This window comes from Pseudophryne corroboree, chromosome 2, assembly GCF_028390025.1.
Source record: "Pseudophryne corroboree isolate aPseCor3 chromosome 2, aPseCor3.hap2, whole genome shotgun sequence".
In the NCBI taxonomy this organism is placed as follows: domain Eukaryota; kingdom Metazoa; phylum Chordata; class Amphibia; order Anura; family Myobatrachidae; genus Pseudophryne; species Pseudophryne corroboree.
In genome coordinates this window covers 992,273,260-992,289,801 of record NC_086445.1, presented here as the reverse complement: position 1 = coordinate 992,289,801, position 16,542 = coordinate 992,273,260, and the positions used below count along the sequence as shown (strand labels likewise).

Below are 16,542 nucleotides of genomic sequence, written 5' to 3'. Positions count from 1 at the left end.
ATAGATAGATAGATAGAGGGTCGGACTGGCCCACAGGCCTGGGGAGCCCTCCTCCTCTAGGGATCAGGTTCTAGACTGTGCACTTGAATTATATATTATACATATGTTACCTTATACTGCACAGGATTATGATGTATTCTCTACAGTACATTGCTGTCATTAATCTGGCACTTTATCATGCATGCACTAGCATTAATTACTATATAAATTATCAAGGAGTCCAGATCAGGTACTCTGTAATTATTAGCCAAACCTCTGTGGTGGTTGGCCACACCTCTAAGCATGGGCCCCTACCACTGCATACCCCCGGTGGGCCTACCATGCTCCAGTCCAACACTGGATAGATAGTTAGATAGATAGATAGATAGATAGATAGATAGATAGATAGATAGATAGATAGATAGATAGATAGATAGATAGATAGATAGATAGATAGATAGACTACAGTTGCTATATTTCATTATATGATACTACATACAGTATTAGATTATACGAGACTCCATACAGTACCATATATCATCATAGGAGACTACATACAGTACAGTGGGGTCTATTTACTAAGACTTGGATGGAGAGAAAGTGGACAGAGATAAAGTACCAGCCAATCAGCTGCTAACTGCCATGTCACAGGCTGGGTTTGAAAAATGACAGGAGCTGATTGGTTGGTACTTTATCTCCATCCACTTTATCTCCATCCAACGTTTAGTAAATAGACTCCATATATCATTATATAATAATACATAAAGTACTATCTATATCATATGAGACTAAATGCAGTATTATTATTATTATTATTATTATTATTATCATCATTCTGTATTTAGTTATTTTATGCACGGCATTTCTGTTCTATAATACTGTACTATAAACTATCTCCTTCCTATAACACTACATACATAATCACCACAAGAAACTATGGACAATACTGTATAGCTGTCCTGTGACATTACTACACGTACCACTACATACTACTGTCCTGTATATAGCATCCTGTGACATTACTACCACTACATACTACTGTCCTGTATATAGCATCCTGTGACATTACTACCACTACATACTACTGTCCTGTATATAGCATCCTGTGACATTACTACCACTACATACTACTGTCCTGTATATAGCATCCTATGACATTACTACCACTACATACTACTGTCCTGTATATAGCATCCTGTGACATTACTACCACTACATACTACTGTCCTGTATATAGCATCCTGTGACATTACTACCACTACATACTACTGTCCTGTATATAGCATCCTGTGACATTACTACCACTACATACTACTGTCCTGTATATAGCATCCTGTGACATTACTACCACTACATACTACTGTCCTGTATATAGCATCCTGTGACATTACTACCACTACATACTACTGTCCTGTATATAGCATCCTGTGACATTACTACCACTACATACTACTGTCCTGTATATAGCATCCTATGACATTACTACCACTACATACTACTGTCCTGTATATAGCATCCTGTGACATTACTACCACTACATACTACTGTCCTGTATATAGCATCCTGTGACATTACTACCACTACATACTACTGTCCTGTATATAGCATCCTGTGACATTACTACCACTACATACTACTGTCCTGTATATAGCATCCTGTGACATTACTACCACTACATACTACTGTCCTGTATATAGCATCCTGTGACATTACTACCACTACATACTACTGTCCTGTATATAGCATCCTATGACATTACTACCACTACATACTACTGTCCTGTATATAGCATCCTGTGACATTACTACCACTACATACTACTGTCCTGTATATAGCATCCTGTGACATTACTACCACTACATACTACTGTCCTGTATATAGCATCCTATGACATTACTACCACTACATACTACTGTCCTGTATATAGCATCCTGTGACATTACTACCACTACATACTACTGTCCTGTATATAGCATCCTGTGACATTACTACCACTACATACTACTGTCCTGTATATAGCATCCTGTGACATTACTACCACTACATACTACTGTCCTGTATATAGCATCCTGTGACATTACTACCACTACATACTACTATCCTGTATATAGCATCCTGTGACATTACTACCACTACATACTACTGTCCTGTATATAGCATCCTGTGACATTACTACCACTACATACTACTGTCCTGTATATAGCATCCTATGACATTACTACCACTACATACTACTGTCCTGTATATAGCATCCTGTGACATTACTACCACTACATACTACTGTCCTGTATATAGCATCCTGTGACATTACTACCACTACATACTACTGTCCTGTATATAGCATCCTATGACATTACTACCACTACATACTACTGTCCTGTATATAGCATCCTGTGACATTACTACCACTACATACTACTGTCCTGTATATAGCATCCTGTGACATTACTACCACTACATACTACTGTCCTGTATATAGCATCCTGTGACATTACTACCACTACATACTACTGTCCTGTATATAGCATCCTGTGACATTACTACCACTACATACTACTGTCCTGTATATAGCATCCTGTGACATTACTACCACTACATACTACTGTCCTGTATATAGCATCCTGTGACATTACTACCACTACATACTACTGTCCTGTATATAGCATCCTATGACATTACTACCACTACATACTACTGTCCTGTATATAGCATCCTGTGACATTACTACCACTACATACTACTGTCCTGTATATAGCATCCTGTGACATTACTACCACTACATACTACTGTCCTGTATATAGCATCCTGTGACATTACTACCACTACATACTACTGTCCTGTATATAGCATCCTGTGACATTACTACCACTACATACTACTGTCCTGTATATAGCATCCTGTGACATTACTACCACTACATACTACTGTCCTGTATATAGCATCCTATGACATTACTACCACTATATACTACTGTCCTGTATATAGCATCCTGTGACATTACTACCACTACATACTACTGTCCTGTATATAGCATCCTGTGACATTACTACCACTACATACTACTGTCCTGTATATAGCATCCTATGACATTACTACCACTACATACTACTGTCCTGTATATAGCATCCTATGACATTACTACCACTACATACTACTGTCCTGTATATAGCATCCTGTGACATTACTACCACTACATACTACTGTCCTGTATATAGCATCCTGTGACATTACTACCACTACATACTACTGTCCTGTATATAGCATCCTGTGACATTACTACCACTACATACTACTGTCCTGTATATAGCATCCTGTGAGGCATTGCACATCATGTGATTTTGCATTAAGAATTAATTTCTCTCATTATAAAACTTCATACTATCTGAGTGTATGTGATAGTATCACAGTGATAGTCGTGCGTGGGCAAAGTAACGTAATCGTGATACACCAGTTACACCGCAATGAGGGATTTGTGATGATACACAACGTCTAAAACATTGTGCAGCTGTGATGACGTATAATGACAATAAATCTAATCTGTTCATTGATTGATCTTCTATTTCCGAAAATCAGGTAATGCATTCTATTCAGGAGATGGAATATGTAGACTGTTAATACAATATCCCACTTGTCAAAGAGCTGACAATCTAATTGTTTAATAGCTTCCTCTATCGAAGTAGGGTTTGAATAACTTAGGAAAAGAATTTCAATTAAATTGTGTATGATATACAACCTGCATTTATAATTACACAAACAAAAAAACAACAACATCACAACAAACTACTTTGTTCATGAACCAATTCGTGTTCCACAGATGTGTATTAATTGCACTTGCTCAAAAAGAAATACAGTTGGAGTTTTTTTTTTATTAAAAAACGTTTATTTAAATCTTATTTGATCAGTCAATAATTTGTTTTTGTGTTTTTCTGTCAAAACCAAATAAAGTAATAAATATTTGTAGCAATTTTCTTCCTTTTTTTGTACAAAAATAAACAAGTGACAACAATTGTGGGGCAGTGATGTTATGTAGCGTTAATGAGCAAGGCAGGCAGCGATCTAGAACAGGGTAGGGAATCAGGACAGGCAGTAATCTAGAACATTGCTGACCGGCAACGCAGGCAGTGATGGGTCATACATAAAATGCAGCAAGGTGTATAAAAGGCTGCAGTGAAAGAAAATATCTACCATCCCTACAAAATCAAGTAAATTGTATATATATATATATATATATATATATATATATCTATATCTATAGCTATATATATATATATATATATATATGTGTATATATATATATCGAGAGAGAGAGAGAGAGAGAGAGATACATATATATATATATATATATATATATGTTTGCACAAATGCGCAAAAAAATTTAAAAAAATACGCTCAAACCGTAACTGATTCGAAGTGAAATTTTACCAACTCTCTACGGAAAGAAAAAGAAAATATTTCAACATAAACTACTTTTAGTGGTCATACAAATAAATGTTTTTGTAGATTCAATGAAGCAATACAGGTTAATTACAAAGTAAAAGAAAAACAACAAAGTACCTTGAGTGATGTTAAATAATATATAGATATATATTTATATATTTACAAGTTTTGTGTGTTTTTTTTTTAATTAAAGAGGTGCTATTATATGCTCTCTTCTATAGGTGTTAGGAAATAAATCTTAAAAAACAAAACAAAAAAACGGGGGCAGATGGGGGCTTATTAAAATAAGAAAACATTATGGGAGGCAAGGGGGGCTCTAGAGTCCGGTGCCAGGGAAGAGGTACAGTATACTGGCAGAGGAAGTGTCCCGTTCTGACATTTGTTCATTGAAAGTTACTTTTTGGAGTTTGCAAAGTGACTCTAAAGCCTACACACCATCCCAGCTCCTAGCGATTATCTATATTGCTTGGGTGGTCGCAGCAGTAAACCCCCCTACTGTGGGCCACGGTCCTTGCAGCAGAGAATCCAGCTTGATCCTACTGCAGTTGCTGTTTTTGAAGCCCTTTCATCTTTCTGTATTTCATTGCACAAACTGCTAGGGACATGGCACACGTAGCCCGCCCAGCTGCCTCTTCATTGTCCTGATGCACCTCACCATTGGAGGGGCAGATCTCCCCTCAATAGCATTGTTCTCAGTCTGCCCATTGTCTGCTGTTCATACAATCAGGATCGCAGAGGGGGCCCGTCTATCTTCTAAAGGGATTACAGAGACACCGATGCTATACTGGCAGGGCAGAAAAAAGTTTGTGCAGTGGCAAAACTTTGTTTTCTAAAGTCTTGAAACCCTTAGAAAGTGGCATCATTGGCATATATTGTAGCAGCGAGGCTGTTAGGTGATACCATCATATTGAGTTTCGGTGCTAGTTATCAATCCATCTACTCAAATAACTTGGAGACCATGCTACTACAATTTTCCCCATTAAATGCAGTTTAAACTACTCCTCCCTCCCTAGGTTGCTATTGGTGCCTCTGCGCTCCATGTGCAATGCAATCTCTTTATTGCTAATGACCGATTTATAGTTTGCATCGATCTGTAGATATCGATTGCAAACCATTTCTGCAGCTTTGCAGCCGTTGAGGCAACAAAACAATAGTCTGACCCCCCCTGACTGGCAGCAGATGCCCATATTCCACAAGGAGGGAATCGTGTTTCATAGCTGACAATTCATCACCACACTCAGATCAGAGTCACATCGGATTAACACACTGTAGGTTCTTAGCAGAAGCAAGATTGGGAGCGGAGGAAATACAGCTACAGTGTATCACACTAGCATCATAGCAGTCTATTGCATGTATACAGGGAACTTTACGCGGTCATCCAACACGTTTGCCATGTATTAAATAATGGAATAACAATAATGACCTTTGTATAACAGTGCAGCGAATGCCACAAACGTTATCACATAATCAAATCAAACAGTCTGAGTTTCTGCGGTTTGCTAGGTGATTGTGTCAGTGAGTCACTGCTCTTGGCTAGGTGATTGTGCCAGTGAGTCTCTGTCCTTGGCTAGGTGTTTGTGCCAGTGAATGTCCATCCGTGGCTAGGAGTTTGTGTCAGTGAGTCTCTGCCCTTGGCTAGGTGATTGTGCCAGTGAGTCTCTGCCCCTTGGCTAGGTGATTGTGCCAGTGAGTTGCTGCCATTGGCTAGGTGTGTACGCCAGTCCTTCTAGAACCAACAGATCAGTCCAGATGGAATTTAGGTTACACTAACGGTCATTTCCCTTTGACTTATTTATTTAAAAAAAGGTAAATCCCTCGCAGGATTATGATGCTGGCCCACTAAAACATGGTACAACGTCCTCTACCCTGCCCAGTGTCCTTCCGAGCCACCTCTCATTTAGAACTGTGCGCAAAGTGGGAGTCCCGATGCCCCACTCAGGAAAATAGTCACTTGGTGTCCGAGCTGAGTCTGGACAAGCTGGCCCCACTCATGTGGTGGTGGGCGGCAGAGGGCACCTGGCACATGCTGCAGGGGCAAGGCATGCCACTCCAGTGCGGGAAGCCCCCTCCAAGGGGTGCGGAGCCGGGGCTGGGGGACTTGAGGAGGCCGTGAGAGGTGGGGTGCGAGGACGGGGGGGCAGGTGGAGGTGGTGGGGGCGGAGGAACTGCCCTGACTGCTGCAGAGATGCCAGAGGTGAGGCTGGCGGCTGTGGGGGGCAGCAGCGGGTGGTGCACGGGGTGCCCCACCGGGTGCGCAGAGAGAGGTGATCCGTGGCTCATGCCTCCGCAGGCTGTGGGATGGTAGACGGCCGCTGCCGCCGCTGCTGCCGCATGGTGGTGGTGGTGGCCCCCATAGATCTCGCTGACCAGGCGCTTCATCTCCTCCAGCGAGTTGGTCAGCATGAGGATGTAGTTGCGCGCCAGGAGCAGGGTGGCGATCTTGGAGAGTTTTCGCACCGAGGGCCCGTGCGCGTAGGGCATCACCTCCCGCAGGCCGTCCATGGCGATGTTCAGGTCGTGCATCCTCTTGCGCTCCCGGCTGTTGATCTTCAGCCGCAACTGCTGCAGCTCGGGCTCGCTCATCGACTTCTTGTCCCTCTTGGCCGCCGCCGCGGCCGCCGCAGCAGCCGCCGCCGCCGCCTTGAAGGCGCCCAGCTTGTCCCCAGCGGCCGCGGCCATGGCCATGGCGTTACGGAGCTCCGCGCTCAGTTCCGCGGGGGAGTCGCTCATGGTAGAGGAGGACACGGCCGCCGAGAAGGCGCCGCCCCCACCTCTCCGCGAGTGCAGGAAAATGTCATCCACCTCCGGGGAGGAAGCTCGGCTGGAGCCCAGGCTGGCGTCAGAATCCATGCGAATCTGCAGGGAAAGAAATGATACAATCAGATCGGTATGCAATCAGATCGCTGCACCTGCGGGTCTATATATTTTGTTTGAGGTCAATACTCTATATCTGTTATATTTGTATAATAGAACAAATATATCTCCTCTGGACATATGTATTAAATTATTACATTTCACACTGTGTGTGTGTGTGTGTGTGTGTGTGTGTGTGTGTGTGTGTGTGTTTCTGTCGATCTATCTAAAGCGATACATATTTATTTAAATATTTATTTATTTGTGGGTATTATGACTTAAATATAATGTGTATTACATATTTATTTTATATTATTATCAGAATTATATAGACTCTTCCTCACATCTGTGTTATATAAGTATTTGTATTACATCTTTATTATATATCATCTCTGTTGTCTAGTTTCTGTTATTATTTATTTGGGATATTACTGCGTTATATATAATCTGCTTTAGATATCTATCATTACATAATATCTTCAGTACATGTTTGTTATGTGTAATCGGCATTTAGTTCTACATTTAAGTATGTATCTGTATTATGTAATATGTGTATTATATATGTGTTATTACATATAGTATGCAATAGTTCTAAATTAAAATAAAGTATTTTATAATATATGTATTACATCTGTTTATACGAATTACGTCATGAATATCGTTATAAACTGTATATATGTATCATGTATAATCTACATTAGTTAAACTAAAATAATAGTATTTCAAGTATTGTATTAAATCTGTTATCTATGTTCTGCATTAGATATATAGCATTATATATCTGTATTACTTTTGTGTTATATGTAATCTGCACTAACTTTAAAGTATATATATATATATATATATATATATATATATATATATATATATATATGTTTCACTATATGTGATCTGCATTAGATGGATATGCAAATACAGATTAAAACATAGCATCTCTATTACATCTGCGTTATGTATGATGAAACTAGTCTCTGTATTATATAGTATCTGCATTACTATATGTATTAGATCTGTAGGACTTAATATCTGTATATATTTGTATCCTATAATGCGCTACAATGTGTAGGACCTATTCCACAACCTGAAAATATTCAATTTCCTCTAGATTAAATCCAAACACATTAATTCACCATTTATAGCCACTATTTACAGCTGCCAGCCAGCAGCAACAGCAGACAAGTTACTGACTCAATAGTACCAAGTGCCAATCCCTACCATATCATTAGCTCATATACTGTATATATACACTTGTAAAGCAAAACATAGAAGAGTTGGCAGGAAAATATAGATATCAAATCGATTTCCCATTAAGAATTCAACCCCCATAATAATAATAATAATAATAATAAGAAGAAGAAGAAGAAGAAGAAGAAGAAGAAGAAGAAGAAGAAAATAAATAATTAATTAATAATAATAATAATAAGAAGAAATTATTATTATTATTATTATTATTATTATTATTTGTAATTAAGAAACAGACATTCAGTGTAACATCACTGTAACACTGTGGCTTTGCTGCACCCACTGGGCAGGCTGTAACTTTGCACATAGAAAAGTGACGCTTACACAAACACAGGTGCCTGTGGGTTCCCCATAAACCTGACACTAATCGCCCAATGCCCTATAACAGACATAGTACACAATAGAACATAAGACTGGCAGCAAGTGATGCCCAGTGTAAGCTTGGCACAGCCCCTGCCCAGCAGGGATAGCACAGAGCCTGTGTAACTTACTTGTGTGTGAGATGCTCTGGCATACAGCATGCAGCTCCCTTGCCTGGTGTGACAGAGTAATCAGCACCTTCCCTGCAAGCCCTGGCTTTATAGGCAGAACAGGAGCACAATGGCATTGTCCTGCATCAGGAGCCCCCGGCCAATCAGGGCGGCCAGGCGCTGTGACGTCACCTCCCTGAAAGAGAGGGACTGTGTGATCCCGGCTTTGTGGCAATGACACTATACAATGACAGCTGTTGAAACCAAACAATAATAATAAAAAAAAACTCATCAGCTCTCTGGGTAACAATAACATATTTGAAAAGAAACAGCCAGCTCCTAGTAAGGGAGCACTCCTGTGGGTGCATCACTGCCACAGCCTAATAGCTTGTACAAACATCGGGATAACCTGTCCCCACAGCAAACACTCACTCTGCACAATACTCCCATACTGATCCACTTATCTCTGCCATTGTATTACTGCAGGAGAGGCCAGGACACTATATTAATGTCCTGCATATGTGCAAATGGCCATTATACCAGAGCTGCCTGTAATCACATCGATGTATATATGATTGCAATCGCCAGCTTGCGAGCATAACATAACAGTAACACAATAAAGTCTCATTATTACATCCCACTTCATTAGGACTTCCCCGTCCCATGGGTACCACGCAAAATAATTCTACACCACAGGCTGATACGCACAATATTATTCACTCGTAAGATTGGAGCTGTATACATCCTACTTATTTAATAAACTATATATATATATATATATATATATAAAATGTACTAAATAAATAGGATATCTACAGTTCCAATTTCATATATATATATATATATATATATATATATTTATGTATTGTTTATTAAATATATATAATTATATAGAATTTTCTGTATGTATAATTATATAGGATTTTCTTCTGTTTCTTTTTTTAATTTTTTTACAATTGTTAATTTTTTTTTGTCCCTCCCATTATATTTACTGGGGAAAATTGAAACCACTGATGAGCAGATAACTGCGACCGTCATAAATGAAGAGGCAGCACAGTGCGGGATTCACGCACAAGGAAGGAGCATATACAGAATAAAATGCATCAGATGTGGTGAGAATAAGCCAAGTGTATAATACATAGGTTCGTAGAAAGTGACGCTGAGTTACTTTGAAATTCGAGAAAAAAATAAATAAGAGTAAAATCACCGTTGGGATTAATAATCACATAACCGACAATATATACAATATAAATAAAACATAAGTTTAAATATATAAATTAATATTTATAAACAACTGCATCGCTGTAGGATATATACATATAATGTCCAGTATATGTGAAAATGACCATTATACTAGATCTGCTTATAATTACTAAAATGTGAAACAACATGCGCTAGGAACGCAGTAGTTACGCTACTAATAACATATAATTGGAAATAGTTATATTATACTTTCACTGCGAATAGAATATCAAGTAAGCACAGTCCCGATGTTTGCTGTACACCGTTACCCCCGGCAGCTGTCATCCCTGCAGCCACCAGTTACGCATGATGTACTATAATGCCTGGAGTAACGGCTGCCGCCTAATGACTAGCTCCCGTCCCACTCTCCCCTCCCCGGCTGGGAGTCACTGACTCCTCGCTGCTCCTCTATGGGGGTCTCTCAGGAAAGTTTGGTGTGATGGGAAAATATCCTTAAAAAAACCAAAACACATTTGCAGGAATAGTGCATAACACCAACGATTCCAACTTTATTTATTTATTTTAAATAATAAAAATATATAAATAATACTAATACTAATACAAATAATAATAAATAATAATAATAATAATAATAATAATAATAATAATAATAATAATAATAATAATAATAATAATAATAATCTGTAGAGAAGTGCTAATTATTAGTGCTTATCCCTATCTCCTAGCAGATGGGCGTCCTCGGGTCACCTAGTTTCCCTACACAGGCTCCACAGATCGGAAATGGTTGTAAAATTGTGTCATAATAAATTAGAATTTCACAGGAACACCGCAGCTGTGTCCGCGCAACTTTACAGGGAAAGTATATTGAGTGGTTCTGCAGTAAGTCAGTCTGTCCCGCACGTGCAGCGCACCCGTGCAGAGGCTCTAGTCTTGAGAAAACAAAAAGTGTATATCGGAAAGTGTTACACGGTAATTGGAAGTTGTGACAATGTGATTAGTCATTGTGCTGTGTAGTGTGTGGTGTCGGGCTGTATAGCCGAATTTGTCGCATCTCTGCTCCTCTGTGACGTTAGTGATGTTTAAAGATGGGTGGATGGATGGAAGGAAGGAAGGAAGGAAGGAAGGAAGGAAGGAAGGAAGGGAGGGAGGGAGGGAGGGAGGGAGGGAGGGAGGGAGGGTTGATGAGTGGGTGAGTAGCTGTTGGATGGCTGGCTGGATGGATGGATGGAAGAAACGGTGAGTGAGTGGGTGAAGGAGGGAGGTTGGTTGGATGGAAAGTTGAGTGGATGGTTGGTTAGTTGGATGGATGATGGAGGGAGGGATATATAGGTGAGTGCATGGATGGTTGGATGGAGGAAGAAATGGATAGGTGGGTGGATGGATCTTGAATGGATGATGGGTGGAGGGAGGAAGGGATGAATAGGTGAGTGGATGGATGGATGGAAGGATGATGGATGGAGGGATGGATAGGTGAGTGGATGGATCGTTGGATGGATGATGGATGGAGGGAGGAAGGGATGGATAGGTGAATGGATGGATCGTTGATGGAGTGAAGGAGGGATAGGTGAGTGGATGTATGGATGGATGGAGGGAGGGTTGGATAGGTGAGTGGTTGGATGATGGATGGATGGAGGGATGGATAGGTGAGTGGATAGATGATGGATGGAGGGAGGGAGGGAAGGAGGGATATGTGGTTGGCTGTGTGGGTGGATAAATGTGCAGAGTCTCTATGATGCTGACATTATGGCCATTATTATACAGTACTTAGTGAGGAAACTGAGAAATGTTGGCACAATGGATGGTCAGTCTCTCGAAACTAGGTGTTAGTATCCATACTATGGAGACAGCCTCTTTGAGAGCTCTCTGCGAGTCTCCTACTGGAGAAGGAAGAAGACTGTTCTAGTCATGTGGACCTTTTGCTAGGAGACCAGCATCACATGTGGACCACTTGCTAAGAGACCAGCATCACATGTGGACCTCTTGCTAAGAGGCCAGCATCACTGAGACCCTACTACCAGAGTCGAATCCAGTAGTGTGCTCTATGGGTCAGCCTGTAGTAGCCTATGGGGCCCATCCTCATGTGAGGGCATTGGGCAGGAATAACTAACCCCTACTGTGTGCACGCCATCCCTGAGACCCAAATGTAGTTACTATATCAAGAAAGGAGACTGGTGTGTGGCTCCTGTCTTAGTTACTCTGTGATGTCCCTGTGAGATCCTTGTCCCCAGTGATGAGGCCACAGCAGGGGGAAAGGACCACAGCGAGCAAAGCCTGCCCTCTCCTTGTATGGGGCAAACTATTATTTGTCTACTTGTATTTAAATGTCAAAATGAAAAAAATATATTTCCTGATCTAGGACACTGCCAGTGACTCTGTTCTCTGATTTGCTCATCCACACAAAGCTTTGTCTCCCAAAAATTATCTTGCACAAGTATTTTCTCTTTTTTCCCCCACAAAAATAATAATAATCTAGCAATTCCTTCATTTGGTTGCAAGTAAAAATAAACTTTGCAATATAACAGTCTGTCCTAAACCTCCAAAAAATACTTTTTCTTTGTTTTAATATTTTTTAAGAACTCATATAAGTGAAGTTACACGCCACCTTGTGGTTGCAGCAGGTAAATGTAGATACAGGCAATATGCGATATTTAGTCTACAAGTTCTTGCGATGTGATATGTTTGCTTGAAGTGTGTGATTTATTTTGAATACATCCATGTATTGTTTTCGTTTTTAATGGTTTCGATGCCTCACAACAGTAACATAAAAAAAATTGTAAATCTTATTCTATGTTATCCTTGGTCAATGCAGCGTTCTTCAAATGAGATGGGACAAACCGATGCAGAGTATTGCAATGATACAGACATAAATAGACAATATATTTGTGTCTGTATTTATTTAAAGTACGCTGTTCGTGAAATTAATTCCCCAATGCACTAATGCAATTCTGATGTGAATTAACTACGGTCGGATAGACTTATACAATCCAGACCTCTTATTGCAATTGTTGAATAGATCCATGTTATAGTATTGGTGAATAATCTTATATTATGGAGTCGGGTTTAATTATCTGTACGATGTAATCGTTTAATTCAGATACTCATCTTGTAAATAATGTATTCACCGCAACTGACTTTTTATAATGCTCAGTAATAATAATAATAATAATAATAATAATAATAATAATAATAATAATCACAATAACAATAATAATAATAATAATAATAATAATAATAATTATATTGGTAACAGGGTGCAAATTATTCTGCTGAACTACTGTGAAAACCCGCTAAAATGCACTACCCAATACACAACAGGGGAGGCGCTATTGCAATGAACAGAATGCTCCCTACATATTCCCTACATAAAAGCGGGACGATTTCGTTGCCTCCTCACTAATTACTCAGGAATTGAGAAACAACACGAACCAGGTGTACACATTAATGCCTAGGAGGAATGACATTATTTGGCAATAGAATTTGTGTCAATGACAGATGTGCAGTTGTGGAATGACACAAAGTTACTATTATTGTTTATTAACAGCTAAAACATTATAAAGTATGTTACTGATCCAAATGCATTTCTCATATAAAATGATTTTATTGTTTCTCTTATGCATAAATCTGGGAAGCTGTCAGACTATTATATGAGAATGCTGTATTGATGACTTAATGTATTTATTTTATTAACATTTATTTATTAATATTTAATTGATATAGTGTCAGCATATTCCAATGTGCTTTACAATTGGATTTCTCTATTTTGGCTTTAAAGTGTGTTAAAAAGTGACGATTTTCCCGTTGACCAATAAAACAAAAAATCAAAACAAAAACATTTAAATTAATTTTGCAAGAAATTAGGAAAATAAAAATTATACTGGTTTGGAACTTGCAACACTTATTACTTCACATGCAAAAATTTATAGTCAGCTAGATAATTCTTATCTATTTAATAAAATAATATTTTCGACTACTTTTTGTTGTACTCCGTCCCCCATAGTAATTTTATATTTATTTACTTATAGAGGAATTGTTTATTCATGTATCTGTATGCTTAGCAGCATGTGTACACTGGAGGAATATGATGGGTCCACAGTCCTGTGTCATCATTCTGCTCCAGTCTCTGTGATGTGCTGCAATGGGATATGTTTCAGGCAGTGGGCTTCACTATCAGGAGCTATCAGATATAACACATTAAAGTGTATTAGATGGGAGACCTGCATGAAAGTATTGATCCACATGTTACCATGTGGGCTGAGGGTGACAGGGAGCGTGGAGGAGAGTTTGGCAAAGCTGCTGCGCAGATCTTGTATAAAGTGAATTTTGGTGCAAAGTTCTATGGATACAGTGTTCATGTCTTGGCTCTCCATTCCACACTGTGGGGCAGATGTATGAAAACTGGAGAAGTGATAAAGAAGTGATAAGTGCAAGGTGATAACGCACCAGCCAGTCAGCTCCTGTCATTTTTCAAATCCGTAATGATTGGCTGGTTCATTTATCACCTTGCCCTTATTATTATCACTGCTTTATCACTTCTCCAGGTTAATACATCTGCCACTGTTGTATTTTTAAAACCGCATTTTACAGAATTTGTAGTCCATCAATAAAGTGGGAGTGACGGTGGTCCATTCATTCTGCTGTGTGGTGTGGTTGGGGTAGGATTGGGTACAGATAAGACCACATTGTTCTGACCTATGCCCCTTTCACACCGCCGCATCAACCCATGTTATTGCCAGAGTGACACGGGTCGTGGCTCGGTGGAAATAGGATCCCAAAATAAACCAGGGTCAAGTGACCTGGGAATCCAACCTAGGGTAGTAGCAACCTGGGTTGGACACGGGAACGACCCATGTAATGGGGCATTTTGAACGGTCCGACCCGGGTAATCCGATCAGGATCCCGTATTGTCAGGCTCCGGAGCCTTACCTCCAGCGGGTGCTCCCGGGGGTTGCCGTCCCGCTTGTTGGCGCGGCTGCTGCGGCAGGGAGCTGCTGGCAGCAGGTCCTCCTGGATGGATGTGCGGCTGCCAAGGGCCGGGGGTCTAGGGAGCCAGGCGAAGCGGTAAGGACCTCTAGTGTGACACAGTATAGTGTGTCAGAGTCAGAAGCTGGCTAAAGCTGTGTGCTAACAGCTGAGTATGTCTCCTGTGCTGGGGGCAGCAATGTAGGAGATCAGAGCATTACCAATAAAGTTCCCATTCTGTGTCCAGCCAATCCTGCGTGTTCTCCCCTTACAAAAGGGGGCTGGCCCAGAGGGAGATTGCCAGTGCTTCAAGTTACCTCCTTGTGCAAGGTTCTCCAGCTCTGTGCTCCCAGGTTACTTCTGGTGCCCTGGTCCTGGTTGCTCTCATCTATCGGTTACCTAAACCCTGCTGCAGTCCTGCTGTCTAAAGGCCCGTACACACTGGTCGATATATCGGCCGTTCTCTTGAACGGCCGATATATCGCGGGACCGTCGGCCAGTGTGTACGGCCGATACGTCTGTGAACTCCGTCGTTCACAGACGTATCGCGTCGGCCGCGCAGCACAGCCGACGGCCAATATATCTACCGATATATTGGCGAGTCGCTGTGTGTGTACGGGGCGGTCGGCCGACCGCCCGTACACATGCTGCGGCGGCCGGCGGTGATTGACAGGTGAACTGGGCGGGCATGTGTACACGCCCGCCCAGTTCATGACGTCAGTCCCCGACGGATCGGGCAGTGTGTATGCTGAACACACTGCCCGATCCGTCCATAGATATATCTGCAGATCAATTGATCTGCAGATATATCTGTTAGTTTGTACCCACCTTAAGTCCGTCGCCACTTGTGGAAGTGTCGTAGAGGAGCTCCAGGTGCTAATGGCAGTTCTCGCGGTTCCGGTATGAATGGTCGACCATGGTATGGTCGACAGTCATTAGGTCGACCACTATTGGTTGACATTGACATGGTCGACATGGACACATGGTCGACACATGAAAATGGTCGACACATGAAAGGTCGACATATGAAAAGGTCGACATGAGTTTTTTAACTTTTCTTGGTGTCGTTTTTTTGCGTAAAGTGACTGGGAACCCCAATTAGTGCACCGCGTCCCCTCGCATGGCTCGCTTCGCTCGCCATGCTTCGGGCATGGTGCCTTCGCTCCGCTACCGCTTCGCTCGGCACACTTTACCGTTCCAATCGTAGTCCATGTGGATCGTAAAGTATGGAAAAGTTCCCCAGAAGAAAAAAAAGTTAAAGACCTCATGTCGACCTTTTCATATGTCGACCTTTCATGTGTCGACCATGTGTCCATGTCGACCATGTCAATGTCGACCAATAGTGGTCGACCTAATGACTGTCGACCATAACATGGTCGACCATGTGAACGGATACCAG

General features: G+C 40.9%; 1 protein-coding gene and 1 long non-coding RNA gene across 2 annotated transcripts in view; one reads left to right on the top strand and one right to left on the bottom strand.

Annotated features, from left to right (window-relative positions):
- Window positions 1-4,418: 4,418 nt before the first annotated feature.
- Window positions 4,419-9,050, bottom strand: OLIG2 (oligodendrocyte transcription factor 2). The gene is made up of 2 exons (XM_063950498.1): window positions 9,003-9,050; window positions 4,419-7,272 (listed from the first exon to the last, which is right to left on the bottom strand). Exons 1-2 carry the CDS (start codon window positions 9,030-9,032, stop codon window positions 6,364-6,366), a joined length of 939 nt encoding a protein of 312 aa, XP_063806568.1. The 5' UTR covers window positions 9,033-9,050; the 3' UTR covers window positions 4,419-6,363.
- Window positions 6,960-16,542, top strand: part of LOC134987555 (uncharacterized) — a 51,945-nt gene continuing 42,362 nt past the window's right edge. The window contains exons 1-2 of the long non-coding RNA XR_010193176.1: window positions 6,960-7,303; window positions 10,003-10,093. This is a non-coding gene — a long non-coding RNA (uncharacterized LOC134987555). The remainder of the gene's footprint in view (window positions 7,304-10,002; window positions 10,094-16,542) is intronic.